The 17250-nt window shown below is 39.2% G+C and overlaps 1 protein-coding gene across 2 annotated transcripts in view; it reads left to right on the top strand.

The window, feature by feature from the left end:
• LOC115445738 (V-type proton ATPase 116 kDa subunit a1) overlaps nucleotides 1-17250 on the top strand; it is a 43068-nt gene that overhangs the window by 22950 nt on the left and 2868 nt on the right. For both annotated transcript variants that reach the window (XM_030172129.2, XM_030172130.2), the window contains exons 3-13: nucleotides 489-656; nucleotides 3770-4096; nucleotides 8739-8915; nucleotides 9393-9605; nucleotides 10840-10990; nucleotides 13764-14137; nucleotides 14519-14628; nucleotides 14935-15062; nucleotides 15541-15758; nucleotides 15931-16105; nucleotides 16700-16871. In XM_030172129.2, coding sequence (XP_030027989.2) covers nucleotides 489-656; nucleotides 3770-4096; nucleotides 8739-8915; nucleotides 9393-9605; nucleotides 10840-10990; nucleotides 13764-14137; nucleotides 14519-14628; nucleotides 14935-15062; nucleotides 15541-15758; nucleotides 15931-16105; nucleotides 16700-16871 — 2213 coding nt within the window. The remainder of the gene's footprint in view (nucleotides 1-488; nucleotides 657-3769; nucleotides 4097-8738; nucleotides 8916-9392; nucleotides 9606-10839; nucleotides 10991-13763; nucleotides 14138-14518; nucleotides 14629-14934; nucleotides 15063-15540; nucleotides 15759-15930; nucleotides 16106-16699; nucleotides 16872-17250) is intronic.

The following is a 17250-nucleotide window of genomic DNA, read 5'->3' as shown; positions in this document are numbered from 1 at the left end:
ATATATCCTTGTTACTCACTATATTTTGCTCGAAGTGTCGCTTGTTCCCAGGATTAAAAACATAAGCTGCATAAGAGCAGAGTAGGTACTCAGAAGCAGTACTAGCTACTTAGTTTTCTATTAGTTAAATATTCCATTGTTTGGAACTGCAGCGGTTTTAAATAAAAGAAATGTTAATGGCTACAGAAATACTTTTACAAATTTTTCATCAACCAACCGACCAGACTCTCAACGACACACACAAATATTTTTGTGAGAGCGTCACAAATACCCTCACAATTTTATTTATCCTAAAATCTCTTTAAAATAAAACTGTTTTTCGGATTTTATCGCGGTTTTATATGTTACTTTTCTGACGTTTCGAAGACTTTGCAGCCTTCATGGTCACAGGAACATTTCTTTAATCAGATTAGTAGTTGCATTATACTGGACAGTCCAATCACAATTGACAAAGGCGGCCTAGATAAAAGTAAGCTTCTTTTTCGCAGCTAAATCCTCACGTGAACGACTTCCAACGTCGGTACGTGAGCGAGGTGCGCCGCTGCAGCGAGATGGAGCGGAAGCTGCGCTGGGTGAGCGGTGAGCTGCCCGAGCCGCCGCCGCCGCCGAAACCAGCCCACCGCATGCTCAGCCCGCGCGAGATCAATATACTAGAGGTAATCACATGACTTCTTTATCCCCCAAGGTTTAGGCAGAGGTGTTTTTTTTTATTTATTGCTTTGAATGACGAGTCGAGCTTGCCCATTCGCTTGATGGTAAGCGATACGACCACCCATAAACAGAAGACACCATCCAACACCTTGAATTAAAAAGAATTGTTTGGTATTCCACTGCGCTCGCCATCCTGAGACATGAGATGTTAAGGCTCACTATGTCCAGTAGTTACACTGGCTACAATGCTCTTCAAACCGGAACACAACAGTAACTAAACACTGCTGCTTGGACGTAGAAATAGACATTGCGGTGGTACCTACCCAGGCGGACTCTCACATATGAGAAACCTACAACCAATAAATTAGTGCATCCGCTTTTCGCCAGGTGGTTCCGTCCCATGATGTAATGAGGAGCAAGCCTATTGCGAAATAGGCCGTAAACCCCGAATTCAGGCTGATATTGAGCAGTAACACGCAATATCACATTGCTCGGCTCGGGAATCTAAGCCTGAACCTAGCAGTAATCATATTCTACTTTTATGGAAAAGTGACTTTACCCCACCTATTAGGATCATAAACACCATCGCAAACTTTCACATTTACATACATTAGCAGTATATTAATGGGCAATCTACTAGCTCCTTCTAAATCTTAAAAACCATCTCGATATTAAAACTGGGCCACTGCGAACAGACCTTCACGGTCACTACTTACATTAACAATCGATGTTAATAAAAATTCCATAAGAGAATATCTTGTCACAACCCTAAGTACGTTATCAATCAAGTAATAAAGTGGTCACTCAATGACGCTTTAAAGAAATTATTGTACACAGCGATAAAGGAGCGTTCATTGGAGTAAACAAACAGATCATCTATTCGATATTATCTTGGTTAGGTTAGGTATGTTTATAAGTTTTGTTTTGGGTGGTTCGCCATCAGTCAACACCATTTGACACCTGCGGGTTACTGGTGTCCCATGGCTTAACGACTGAAGGGGACCAAGGGAAGGGAAAGGATAAGGGAGGGATAGTGGGGTGGAAAGGATGGGATTGGCAGTAGAGGGAAGTGGGGTAAAGGCTTCCCTTTACCCCACTTCCCTCTACTGCCAATCCTATCCTCCAAGGGAGGGTGTGTATAGGTTTTTTTTTTGGGGGAACTGCCGTGGTTATCACCGGGGGTACCCCGCTAATGGTGTACAGGCCATCCCCCTGCTTACCAACCACGGCAGCCCCATGATGAGATGGTGGGCCCTACCGCTATCACTGGAGGTCCGGTAGCCTCCAGCTAGACGGTCTTAGGGCCCGGGAGGAAGAAGGGAGGAGATAGAGGGAAGGAAGAGAAGGGGAAGGAAGATGAGTTTTTAGGATGGTTGGAAAAAAAGGGAAGGGAAATGTTCACGAACCCTTAGACAAACCTTAATGTGAACTTAGCAACCAAGAGGCATACGCACGAGCTATGCGCCTAGGGTCGCGGCAAATGTGCCCCCGTGCATGGGCGTGCATTTGGTGTGGAGACCAAGCGCACAAGAACTGCCTCCGGGGAAAGGTGTGTATAGGTTAGGCGATATTGGTTACCTTTGTGTCCCAGAAAAAACAGGATAGCAGTGGTGAAGGGTCTATATAACCCGATTTTTATAGACTTTATGTAGAATCTAATTATCATCAAATAGATTTGCAGACCGCATTAATGCTTTTTGGTACATATATGTTGCGTCGGATTACCTTTCAAAAAATTTCACCTTTCACCACTGCAGGGTAATTATATTTAACTTTATTTTATTTAGCTTATGTTAATAAAAACATTCATTATTTTTTTTGCCCATACCTCGCGTTTCTACGGAAAACAATTCTATCATATGTGTAGAGGAATAGACAGATAAACAAAAATTTACTATTTTCTATACTTCATAAACGAAGAATCATAAGTCGAGAAAATGAGCACGCACTGTTAGTAGACATAAAATGTCGACAAAAGACCGGCAGGAGCAAAGAAACTTCTTATAAATCGTATTTATTAATCGTAATACGTGAAGTATATCAACTTAAAAGACAAATCGTGAAGGAGGGCCTACTTTAATTTGACACATTTAAAAAGTGTCTAGGCATACACAAAAAACATTTCTCGGATCGTAAATCGTCTCTCAGTTAGTCAGTTGATATACCATTTTATACAGTTGTTGGTAACCTTTAATAATGTAGGAACAAAGTATATTGGGTCGTCTAATAGAAAATAAGTATTGATAATGATTTTTTACAACATTCTTTAACTTATGGATTGGATACTTCATAGCATTTTATGTTGTAGCTATCACCTAAATCAGGTTCTAGTATAATATCCACAAGGCCCTTAGGAGAATATCTTGACGTATGTATACGCGTCTAAGACCTCAGACGTGGGAGTATAGCGAATGAGATAGCACGATAAAGCCAATAAACATTCCTGTGGTCACGCGTAACCATCTTACTGAGGCTTATGTCATCACAAGAATCGCTGTCTCATATTACTTCTTATTTACTTACTAATATTATAAATGCAATAATTTATGAAGATATCTCTATGAAAAAAGGAGGTAAGCGCAGAAACGGCTGGATGGATTTGGAATGAATTTAGCACGTAAACACGTGCGTGTCATGAGCCACGAGCAACATCAAGGTATACCCACAATTATACTATATTAGCTTTGCTCGCGGCTTTGCCTGCGTGAATGAGGTTTCCTGGATAAAAGTCCCGCTATATATTTTATCGGGATAGAAAGTAGCCTATAACCTTCCCGGGGTTTTAAACTATCTCCATACCAAATTTCATAAAAATCCATTTAGAAGATTTTGAGAAAATCGATCACATACAGACAGACAGCTTTTGGAGACTTTATTTTATAATATGTATAGATATTACACGGTAATAAATATTCCACATCGAGATATAAAACGCAATCAATTTAAGGACAAAAAGTTAGAAATGTCAATGACAGAGATCATGCTCCAAACCGAAGCAACCAATTTTCTTTCTAAAACAAATACAAGATATTCAATACCATGACTTTAGGTATACCTAAATATATGCTATTTACTGTCAAGTAGATCAAAATAATAAATAACACCAACTTCTTTCCAGGAACGAATCGACTACATAGAATCGGAGATACAAGAGATCACACGTAACGCACGTAACTTGAAGAGCGACTATCTCGCCCTGAAAGAGCTCAAACTCCTCATAGAGAAGATGCAGACGTTTTTCCAAGACCACAGCGCGCAGAGGAAGATATCAGCAACAGTCCAGATATACAACAATGATGCGGTGCTTGGACACCTGGGGTTCATAGCGGGAACGGTGGCGACTGCCCGCGTGCCGTCCTTCGAGAGAATGCTCTGGAGAATATCCCACGGGAACATATTCTTCAAGCAAGCTCAGATTGATGAGATGCTGAAAGATCCTGTTACGGTTGGTCTTTGTATTGATTTTATTGATAAAATCTTGAACTAATTGAGATTTTAGTGACCTCTAAGCAAAAAGACGTTACGGAGTAGTCTTTAGATACAAAGTAACTTAACCTCTAATATTAAAAAAATAAGTTGGAACAATGATAGTGGTAGGATATATCCGCCCGGATAGCGACCAACCTATACAAGGTGTTAAAACCCGCCATAGTGGCCCACGTAAGTGTGTCGCATTCCAGGATCACCCTGTGTATATCCGACTCCAATAGACCGGCATAATTGTGTCAACTGCCGAAGGATAATCATCTTTCGTTACCCGACATTCTATTAGACCCCACATCACTTACAACCAGGTGAAGTGGGATCAGTTTCCCGTGAAAATATAAAAAAAAAGTTTTAAGCAGACAATAATATTTAATAATAAGACTTATTAGGCATGGATAAAAGTGGACGTACGGAGCGACATAGTCGTGAAATAACGACCAAGCTCCTAAAATAAAGATTAAAAAAAAAAAAAAATATTTGTCTTCATAATAACGCATTTAGAAATGCACGTGACAATGCATGTTGCGCGTGTACTTTGATATCAATAATTATAATCTTTATGATACTTCATGGAAAATAAACGAAATCCATCGCGTCAATAACAATGCACTAATGTTTGTTAAGATCGTCTATCACGCTACTTTATATGAAGAGATTTGCATAAAGTGCTGCTTGAGTGGCAATCTTGTACATCTTAATATCTCTACTTATGCCACTTAAACTCAATGTCGTTCTACGCATTGTAAAATAACATCCATAGGAGAATAAGAATATTGATAAATAATACAATATATTGTTCTATACTATAAGTATAAGATATAAGCTTTAACGGAACTGTTAAAGCTTATATCTAAATTTTTAGGTAAACACTACTACTCATAAATAATATTAAACTTGAATTAATAAAAAAATCATCCAAAGATTTATGATTTCCTAATAAGCTTATCCTGTTATTTTATGGAATATAACAAATTAGAATAAAACTACTTACACCAAATGCCCATTGTTGCTTGACGTTAGAAATATACAAAACGAATGGTCATGCGGCAGCCTCGCATAGAACATACGTATTCCATTGACATTTCGCTGGCTCACTATGACAAGGTCCTATGTGAATAATGTGTAAATATTACATTAAACATTATAACAGTAAGCCAGCGATTTGATTATTTTAAACCCTGTGAAGAAAAATAATATGAGATAATACGCACATTTCCATACAAAAAAACAGCTAGATTCAAAGTTCCCCCTTTAAACTCTGTTAAAATCAATATGAATCAGCAACTCGTCACGATGTGGCAGCTACACCCGAGAACCAGGCGCATAGCAAACTTTCCACGGTTATTTTTATCATTTGACCCATTATTTTCGTTTCCAATAGCATTCATCTGTTTGCCATACTCTAAAACGGTTGCGTACATATTTTATTGTCTCTAGACAATTATCTATTTCTGTTACGAAATGCCTCGTCGTAATGTAGGGCCGGTGGTTTATTTTGGCGTGGTTTGTTCAGTTGTAGTCGATAGGAGTTAATCATAATGCAGTCGATTTCGATACTAAATTTATTTATTTACTAGCATTGCAACACATGTTAGTACAGGGCTGGTAATTACTTTAGGATTAATATAAAATATATAATAATATCAGCCCTGTATTATACACCGTCATACTGCTAGGCACAGGCCTCCTCTACTGCTGAGAGGGATTAAACCTTAGTCCACCACACTGGCGTAGTGCGGATTGGTTGACTTCACATACCCTCAAAATTTCTTTAGAGAACTTCTCAGTTATGCAGGGCAGGCAAGCAGTTATAAGAAAATACATATTTTTTTTTAGAAATGTCAGAGGTGTGTGCCTTTGGGTTTTGAACCTGCGGACATTCGTCTCGGCAGTCCGTTCCATAACCAACTAGGCGATACTATATATTGAAAGGCGATACATAATATACTATATAGCTACTGATAAAATATATATAATTATAATTTTTACCAATACGTTTAAGTGGGTATAAAAACATTTATTATTTACCATATTCAAACGCAGGATTTCGCGACCGCTCACTTAGTCAAATATTCCCACTTTGCCATAGAAGTAACTGCAACATAATAGCTAGCGCGAAAAAACGTATATGAATTAGGTAGACACGATGTGAACTACTCGAACAAGCTTCTAGTGACCATATGTTTCTCGGCAATGACTTTATACATATATTATATATAGATATAATAGAATCACAATAGAACCAGTTTGGCGTACGGCTTGAATGAGCTGTCTTGCGAACCAAAGTGAAATAAGAATTTATTTGCCTTAGCGGTTATTATATGTAGATCTATCGTATAAGAAAGGCCGACTTAGGTACATACAAGTAAATAGTACTGTACAGCTGCTATTTCGGTTCAAAGAACTGATTAGTTTATTATGAGATCTAACATGCAATGTCTCAAGGTAGAGTGCTCAACCCTTTAGAATATAAAAACAAAACACGGGAGTCTATGTCGTTTTATTGTGATTGGTTGAAAGACGTACATGTGACTCACGCGTTCATCTCTCGACCAATCACAAACATTATAACCAAACGACACGCACCGTCGTATCGTGTTTGTTATGCCAGATTCTAGGGAAACTCAGTTTCAAAAGTGCTGTGCAACGCAGCGTTGTTATTGGTCTTGCTTTTAATCTGGATTTTTGCCGTTTATGAGTATAGGTATTGTTTGTGGGGGTGATATTTTCAATCAAAGAAGTGATTTGCGACTTTAGTCCTTATGTATAATAAGATTTGATATCCACATCACATTCCCATTGAAATATTGAGTTTATAATCACATACGCCATAGATATCGATCAGTAACTGGTGTGTCAAACGGAACTAGTAATTATGGTTCAGGGGAGTGTGCAGCGATTAATTTCATATCGATTATTTAAAAATAAAATGTAGTGTTAGTTGACTATATCGCATAAGGCAATTTCCCAGAACGACGATTTAACCAACCGTTTGAGTTGAACATTTGGATGTTAAACCGAACGATAATAAACGCATACTTTTTAATATTGCTTAACATCGAACCTATTAGTTTGTACGTAATGTCTTAAAAGGTACAAAATAAATTTCAATATGCATTTCATTGTTTTGCAATTCTTCCCAGTAATATCAGTTTAGCAATAAAGAACCCATGGATAAAGGAGAAGAATGTAAAAAGTTTGAAATTCACAGTTTACACCATCAATCAGGACCATGGACCAGCTGCAAATAACGACACAATATTTATAAATTGTAGTTGTTTTTTTTTTCTAATATTATGTATACACAGCAATAAAAGTAGCTGAACGAAAATAAAATTTTAAATCGCCTTCACACTACTAACATGCAGTCTATATAACTATAATGTAATTTATTCGGACAGGCATACGACAAGACAAGCTCCTTCCGGATCTGAAACTAGTCCTTAATGCTTTATTTATACTGTTCTATTTAGTTTTCAATGATATCAGCAACAAACATCACATTAACGACTAGAAACATACAATTAAGCCAAAAACTATATTTAAAATCAAATCAACCTGCAAACGTATTTAGACATAAGCTCTTCTGGGAAAATTACAAGTGCCGGGGTTATTAACCGCAAAACTATTGATTTTTCTAGACGTTAAGTTATAATAAGAACTAGAAATTTCATGCCATGTTTGCCATGTTGTGAGCGTCTTGGGGTTGTTGCACTTAAAATGTTTAATATAATTTTAGTAGTTAAGAGAAACTTCAAAAAAGTACCTAAGACATGCAATTTTAAACTATCCGTAGTACTTCTTGTTCATTTGGCTGTCTAAATTCTAGATTTAGAATCTAGTTATCGACGTTATCGTAAAGAATTCGCAAACCATTAATTATATAAAGATTTTACGCCTAGTAAACCATAACATCTAGTTCATTTCGCTGTCTAAATTTTAGACTTAAAATCATTCATTGATATTATCGCAAAGAAATTGTAAACCATTAAGTACTTATATAACGATTTTACATATAGCAAACCATAACATCAATGTGTTTAGGTCCACCAAGGATTTGGTACACAAAATATTTAAAAAAATATTAATTCTGCATTATTTAGTCCGTAGTTATGAACTATACATTCCGTTTCTGCGTGACCTGATGGTCTACATTTTTACAATCCATCCAGCTATTTTACATATTCAATTAACTCTAAAACGATCTAAACTCACGAAATATTGATTCTACACTTTCAAGCTTGTGGCGGTAGAATTAGAATCCTCACCGCCATCTCGTCAACATCAATAGAACTACGTGAAGACCTATATGGTATTGATACTACTATAGTGATTTATCGCATAGCCATCACGCGAGATGGCGACAGACGATCCTGGATTACGCTTGCATAATTTGAGCGACGCGTTGCATATATACCACCTCCGAATAGGAACCGTCGGAGGGGCCGCGGCCGGTCACAATCAACATCTGCCTGACTGAAAATCTTTCCCTTCCATAGAGGAAGTAACCATCTGTTCCTCTATAGCGCTGTCTACCTTTACGCCGCTATAAGCTTTATAACTATTTAAAACGTGTTCTGCAATTCTTTTTATCATTCCAGGGTCACGATCTCCAGAAGACAGTGTTCGTGGTGTTCTTCCACGGAGAGCAGATCAAGCTGCGTGTGAAGAAGGTGTGCCACGGGTTCCAAGCGACTCTCTACCCTTGCCCAGCCACTTATAAAGACCAACTGGAGATGCTGGCTGGAGTGGAGACCAGGATCAAAGACTTGGAGATGGTATGAAAGTCTTACTGTTATTAACTAAAGTTATAGCTCCACGACACGCTAAGCTTGATTGAAATAAACAAGAAATATACATTAAACATTTCAAACAGATTTATTCATTTATTTCTTCCGTGTACTTGTTACATAATGGGCTACAATACAATTTTTTATAAAAGATTTCGTTTGTATTGCTACAACCGCCTGCTGTCTGACGTAATTTTTTAGCATTATCACACTTCTGATATCATCTTCTTATGACCTGAAAATTGTAAAGAACATTTTCTGAGCTTAAGCATGCTTTAAAGAAATAGTTTTTTTATTGCCTAAATAGGCAAACGACTAAGCGGTCTGCCTGATGGTAAGCGATGCCCGTGGCCATGAACTTATGCAACGGCGGGGGCACAGCCGAGCAGCGGCTAGGTAGTGACCTACCGTGGAAAAAGAAAGAAGGAAAGCACTCTTCAGCCTCAACTTCATTTGTCTTTCCAGGTATTAGAACAAACTGAACAACATAGACGATTGGTGCTAACCAACATAGCGCGAGACATCAGCACCTGGATGGTAGTGGTGCGCAAGGAGAAGGCTATATACCACACTCTGAACATGTTTAGCATGGACATCGTGAAGAAATGCCTCATTGCTGAGTGCTGGGTGCCGCGCCGAGACATCCACATCGTGCAGAAGGCGTTGGACGATGGCGTGGTATGTAGTTATAATAAATGTTGACTGTCGCTAATTATTCAGGTGGTGGTAGTATATATTTTATATCCGCCCGGATAGCGACCACCGTACACAAAATGTTAAAAACCTCCATAGTGGCCCATGCAATTGTATGACATTTCAAGATCAGCCTGGTATATTTCCAATTCCAACAGGCCGCCATAATTGTTTCGACTGTCGAGGGGTAATCAACTCTCGTGAGTCGATATTCTATTAGAACCAGTGGGATCAGTGGAGTGCCACTAACCATCAAGTACAGAGGGATCATTTTGCAGTGGCCGTATAAAAAAAAATTGAACGAGATCTGCTCGTTTATATTCTTATTTTGACAAAGATGAAGGAACGTTCCTGATGATACCAGAGGCTATAGATAAGACGCCCGTCTAAAATCGTTAACGCTTATAGAACAAAAACATATGTATGGACATAACATATCCAGGGAAAGACATATTATAACTACGATATGTCATTCCTATAAATATTTTTGTTTTCTAATAGCTTAGACGATTGTAAAAAGAAGTCTTGGCTACGGCTCCAGGTGTACGATATCCATTTGAATACATAACATATTTTATGTTACCCCGTGCTCAATGAATATAAATAGATGGATAAGAGTTTATTTTGTATACAAATTATCCGCTGTATAATAATATGATATAGACAATAGACAAGTACCTGTGAAATACTGTATTCACAATCAGATCCCAGCACAATTTACATTGCTTCAAGAAGCAATGCTGATAATTCTGCTTGTACCCGGTTCTTAATATGTATCTACTCAATTGGCACGCTTAAATGTGGATGATAGAATACAAAAGTATATTTAAAGTTTATACATAACACAATTAGCAATATCATGTATATACTGTGATGAAATATTTAAAATTTACACGATAACTTTCAACGATATTGCCTAGCCGCTAGTCTCGTCATAATTATTATTAACTATATTTATGAGTCCTCAGTGACATTACGGTTTTAATTCATCGTATAATGTATGTAATCGGAATCCATAATTAATTATACGGCCTTCGTTTTTTATAAATGAGTCGGGAGATCGATTTGTCGAACTCTAGATGCCTTATCTTGTAAAGAAGAATGAAAAGTGGGAAGAATATTGTTCAGCCCCCAACAATTTCACCAACTTTTTACGATATCATGCTACAAGACTAAGGACTCCGCAGTATAAATAGTTAAGTATTAATACACTTTACAGAAAGCAACGGGCAGTCCGATACCTTCTATCCTGCACTACGTTCCCACAAGAGAAGTTCCCCCCACGTTCCACAGGACCAATAAGTTCACAAAAGGCTTCCAGAACCTCATTGATTCCTATGGAATCGCTAGTTACAGAGAAGTTAATCCAGGTACAGTATTTATTAATATTATTTCCTTTGTCCTCAATATTATTGTCAAAATAATTTTAAAGTCCAACAAAGCCAAAGCTAAAAATTTTGACGATGTATATGACTTCTATATATATTATTTTGAACATATATATTGCTTTTTATTCACATTTAATCCTAAACACTACTACTGTGCTATATTTTTGTATAACAATAGAATTTCATTCACACACAACATCACGCATTTATCCCCGTAGGGGTTATGGTTATGGTTATGGGCTCCTTTTTCCGCACTTAGCCCGTAAAAAAGTCGGGCCATTGTGCGTGACGTGCATGCCGGCTACAGAGCAAGCCAGCCTAACTCCTTCCAGAAGCGCAGGATCCTCCTGGTGTCTCCACAGGCTTCTCGGAGTGACCCCGGCGAATCGAGGATTTTTGCCCGTTGCGCAGCTACTCCTTCACATTCCAGGATGACGTGGTAAGCTGTTTCGTCGGCCAACAGACATCCCCTACATAGGGGCTGTCGGTCATACCTAGAACATATAAATGTTTGTTTAGTGGGCAATGTCCAGTAATGGTACCTACGACTATGCGTAGGGATGCCCTGTCCAAAGATAAAAGGCGCTTAGTCAGACGAGAGTCCGGGTGTGGCACGGCTTCCCGGGATTGTCTGCATGTACTGATACTCGCCCATTGATCCGCGTGTAGTTTATGTGTTCTGTGACGCAGCCATGTTCTCAGCTGGTAAAGGGGAGCGCCATGATTGGTTCGGGACCCAGTAAAGTCTGGTCCGATCCTCTTTTGCCAGCTCGTCAGCTGCGTCATTTCCTAGAGAGCCACTGTGCCCTTTGATCCACTGTAGGGTAACTGAGTTAGTCTTTCCTATACCCTCCAGTGCTTGGTGGCACTCTAGTATGAGCCCTGATTGAATGGTCTTGCTATCAAGGGCTCGTAATACAGCAGCGCTATCGGATACAATGCGTATTTTGTGGCCTATAAGGCCCCGCTTTTCCACTGCTCTGGCTGCCTCCCGTGATGGCGACACATTCACATTGGTAGATGGAACTGTGTGCGCCTAAGGCCATTGATATCTTGATGTTAATTTCTGGTGAGAACACACCTGCCCCCGATCCTGTCCTGGTCTTAGACCCATCGGTGTATATTCGCAGTTCGTGTGTGCCAGACCAGTCATGCTGTTCTTCGGTCAGCCTTACGGTGTAGTTTTTCCGAAGATATATTGTTTGGGTACCCTGTCGTTGGAAGCGGCCATCAGTGGTTTATAGTTGATGGCCTCTACCAGAATTTCGGCGTGGGCACCTATTGCTGTACCCCAGAGCTTGAGTGTCTTTAACCTGACTGCTGCTGAGGCTGCCTCTTGTTGGATAAACAGATCCAGGGGCGGCAGTCCCAACAGGACCTCTAAAGCAGCTGTGGGTGTAGTTTTCATGCAGCCCGTTATAGCTGTACACGCTAATCTCTGAAATTGCTGCAGTTTGTTTCTAGCTGTGGATAGTTTGGTTCTGGGCCACCAGACTACAGCTCCATAGGTGGTGATTGGTCGTACCACCGCAGTATATAGCCATCTGGCAATTTTAGGGTGTACGCCCCAAGTTTTGCCGAGAAGTCTTTTACACTACCAGAATGTGATACAGGCCTTTTCTAGTTTGTGGTCCAGATGTTTATTCCATAACAGTTTATCATCCAAAATGACACCTAGGTATTTCACCTCTTTTGTAAGAGATAACGTGGTGCCTTGTAATTTAGGTAAGCGAAAATTTTCTATAGTTCGCTTTCTTGTGAACAATACGAGTTCGGTTTTCGATGGGTTTGCCGTTAGTCCTTGTTCTAGGCACCATCGTTCGACGATTTTGAGGGCCCCTTGCATGAGATCGCATAGGACGCCTTCGAATTTTCCCTTAATAAGGATCGCTACATCGTCTGCATAGCCTACAGTGTGGAAGCCCGCCTCGTTTAGTGACCTAATTAGGTCATCCACTACGAGGTTCCACAGGAGTGGCGATATTACTCCCCCCCTGTGGGCAGCCTTTCGATACAATGGCTCGGACTTTGCCATTGACTGTCACCTGCACCGCTCTTTTCCTTAGCATATTACCTATCCAGTTGGCTGTGGATGGGTCAGCACCATGGTTGAGCAGTGCACGGCTTATGCTGTTAAACTGCGTCTTGTCAAAAGCTCCTTCGATGTCAATGAAGGCTGCAAGCGCTGAAGATTGATTTGATAGTGCGCTCTCTATTGTCGTAATGACATTGTGAAGCGCTGATTCAGTTGATTTGCCAGAGGAGTAGGCGTGTTGTTGGTGATGTAGAGGGTGGTAAGTTAGAGCCTCATCTCGGAGATCTCGATCACACAATCTCTCCATTGCCTTAAGAAGGAAGGAAGTGAGGCTGATTGGTCTATACGATTTTGGTCGTGTATAGTCGCTCTTACCTGGTTTAGGTATAAATACTACTTTTACTTCTCTCCATTTATGGGGGGTGTAGCAGTGTATGAGGCATCCTCGGTAGATCTTGACTAGATGTGGAGCAATTGTGCTTTTGCTCCACTGTAGAAGTCCTGGGAAGATGCCGTCAAGACCAGCCGCTTTATAGGCAGAGAAGCTGTATATCTGCATATCCCCGAAGGGGTATGCAGAGGCGCAACCAGGGCACCACTTTTCGCCAAGTATGTTCCGTCCCATGATGTGATAGGGGGTGAGCCTATGATTCATTCAAACCAACGGTATTATACGCTTATTGCATTACATAAGTCGCTTGATCATTCCGTTTGTTCCAGCTCTGTACACGATCGTGACATTCCCGTTCCTCTTCGCCGTGATGTTCGGCGACGTCGGCCACGGCCTCATCATGACCATATTCGCGGCCCTCATCGTCATATACGAGAAAAGACTCGCAAAAATCAACACGGACAACGAAATTTGGAACATATTCTTCGCCGGCCGCTATATAATCTTACTCATGGGCGTATTCTCTATGTACACGGGTTTGATTTACAACGACATGTTTTCGAAGTCGCTCAATATCTTCGGCAGTAGTTGGAAGAATGTGTACGATAACTCTACTTTGATGGGTAACAAGATGCTAGAATTGGACCCCGGTGTCGCATACACACAGACGCCTTACCCGTTCGGGTTGGATCCCGCTTGGCAGGTAATATATTGTAAAAATACATAATAATATCAACGGTTGAAAGGCTTAAGCGACTTGTTTTGAGACTAACTTTTATACATATTTAATATCAGCACTTTTTTCTACGTTTTATTAAACTAGTTTATTTTTTTTAAAAAACATTTCGCTGAAGTTAATTTGCCTTTGAACTGTCGATATTACGTATTGTTATTTCTATGTATTCATATAATATTCAAATACTAAATCTCGTTCGTAAAATATTTATCCTAACCAACTGTATATTTAAAATATGTAGTCGAATAAAAATCGCACTTCGTAAATTGTGTAAAAATACGTTTGAAATGAACATAAATATGTATGGTGTATTTCAATTCGTATACTGAATTGTATTTTTATTTGCAGTTCGCAGCGAACAACATAATATTTCTAAATTCTTTCAAGATGAAACTGTCGATAATATTCGGAGTGATTCACATGGCGTTCGGTGTGACTATGAGTGTGGTAAACTTCAAGTAATTACTATATTACATAGAAATTAGAATTATTAAGGAAGCGTTCGAGTATTATGTAAGATAAGACTATATTACCCTTTTCTGGATTTAAATATACCGAAAAGAAGTTTCGTTAATTTGCCAGAAGTATTAAAAAATTCTTGAAATTATTTATTATTAAATATTTTTTTGGTTAAAACACGTCATTCCTTAAAAATCATGTACTTAGTTTCTTTAAAAGGTATTATAAACTTACTTGATACTAGACCGCTTCCTACTTTAACCGCTGTTCAGTCTGCATCGATGCTAATTATTGTAACCTTTCAGCTTCTTCAAGAAGCCGGAGCTGATCTTCCTGCAGTACATCCCGCAGATCGTGTTTCTACTGTTGTTGTTCTGGTACCTCTGCATCCTGATGTTTATGAAGTGGACCATGTATTCCGCCGATGCTAAAGGTAATATTTAGAGGCAGTATAAAACATCAGCCTGATAGTTTAGCATGTGAACATTCTCGATATCGCGATAGGAGATTTGAAGTTATATAATGATTCCTTATGATTACGCAAATGTTATACATATTTTGGAGATTTATAGCAGTTTTTGTTTTGCAGCCTTTATACTCCGTCCCGTGCCGACAAAGGCTTCTAAACGTCGGGAGGAAATTATAATATAAAAACCGCGATAAAATAGTTTTATTTTATTAAAGTTATATGATTTAATATTTAAGAGTAATTTAGAGTATAACAACAAATTTACTGATTTCGTAAAATATTTGAGTTTTTGGAACATTACGTAGTTTACTAATGTGTGGACTCGACTACGATCTTGCAAATATATAAATGTGACGTAAAAGAATCCAACACAGAATGGATCTATTTTTATTATAAGCATCCCATCTTTCGATTGTATATAAAACTCATGATCTCTTTCCAGATCCTGCATTGGGAACATCGTGCGCACCATCAGTTCTGATAATCTTCATCAACATGATGCTGCTAAAGAGTTCTGAGGAGAAGCCTCCATGCAAGGCGTTCATGTACGATGGTCAGGACGAACTACAAAAGACTTTCCTCGCGCTGGCCTTCCTCTGCGTGCCAGTCATGCTATTCGGGAAGCCGGTGCATGAAATGATGAGCGCTAACAAACGAAAGGTTCGTTGTGTAAATCATATATGAATCTGCGTGACCATAACTTCGGTGTCAGTAGATGTTGTTGTGTATATATGTGTGTATGTCCATGAATCTGCGTGATCAACCATAACTTTGGTGTGAATACATGCTGTAATAGACTTTATGAGTATGTTGATAAAATTCACTATTGCAGCAATACCAACAAGGCGTAGAGAGTGGTGATGTGGACGAAGAGACGGAGGCTAAAGATGGCGGTATGGGCGAGGCCATGATCACGCAGGCTATCCATACGATCGAGTATGTCCTGGGCACTGTGTCGCATACCGCCTCCTATTTGCGACTGTGGGCACTGTCACTGGCCCATGCACGTAAGTTTATCGTTCAATTGATGTCAATAGCACCAAATAGTTCCAAATCCCTAAAATTTCCTTTATCTTAAAGCGAGTAAAACTGAAATTTATTTTTAATACTGCACGGTTTCATGTAACTCATACAAGCACTTTTTTAAACTGTATTATTTGAAACGTACTATTACATTATTGCTAGACGTTAGACCAGAAGACCTACGACAGCGTAAGTGTTCGATATCTGGAAAAACTGCTAAATTGAAAAAGTATTCGAGAAAATTGCTTCTGTTTCTGTTCATGAGGCCAACCATTTGACGATCAGTTTGTCCCTCACGTCATTGATATTTGATAACGTCCATCACAACACATTTGCCGATGAAAAAGCCTTGTTATGATTAAGGTTGTATCCTGTCATGATCGAAGATGGCTCACAAATCCAAGTTTGGAGTTAAATAATCTATCATATGGCTAAATAGCTGGCCAGCAGTTTTTATATTCATAAAATCATAAATCAATATGACAATAACCAACCATAGATGCCGCCAGGATTAGTTTTACCTCTTGCACCTCACTCCCGGCGCCCATGACAATCACTAATCACTTCTTTACTTCCAGAGCTATCAGCAGTCCTCTGGCAGCGTGTGCTGAAGATGGGCCTCGGCGGCGGCTCGTACGTCAACGCCGTGATGCTGTACGTCATCTTCGCCGTGTGGGCGTTCTTCACACTCGCCATCCTCGTCCTCATGGAGGGACTCTCGGCCTTCCTTCATACGCTTCGACTGCATTGGTAATACATTGTTTAAATAATATAAACCGTGATTACTTATTTCCAGGTGTATTTTATAGATGGCGGGTGCATTATCCTGCCTCATTAATGAAATATCATGTTTCCTATTGTTATTACTGGGCTTTATAAAACTTATCAAGTCTCAGGATGATGAATGCACCGCAATGCCAAATAGTATGGTCACAAGCTGTGGTGTTGACATTGTTTATAAAAATTCCCTATCGCTTATAATAAGAAAGTTACTATCCGACTCCCTATTAATTGTAATTTACAAGGAACATAAATGATCTTACTTAAGAAGAACTCAGTCAAGATAGACTTTAAATAATAGACACTATTAACCACTAGTTCTAATCTCATCATGAATTATTTATCCTCA

Source organism: Manduca sexta, chromosome 20, assembly GCF_014839805.1.
Source record: "Manduca sexta isolate Smith_Timp_Sample1 chromosome 20, JHU_Msex_v1.0, whole genome shotgun sequence".
Taxonomy (NCBI): domain Eukaryota; kingdom Metazoa; phylum Arthropoda; class Insecta; order Lepidoptera; family Sphingidae; genus Manduca; species Manduca sexta.
This window is presented reverse-complemented; position numbering and strand designations above follow the sequence as displayed.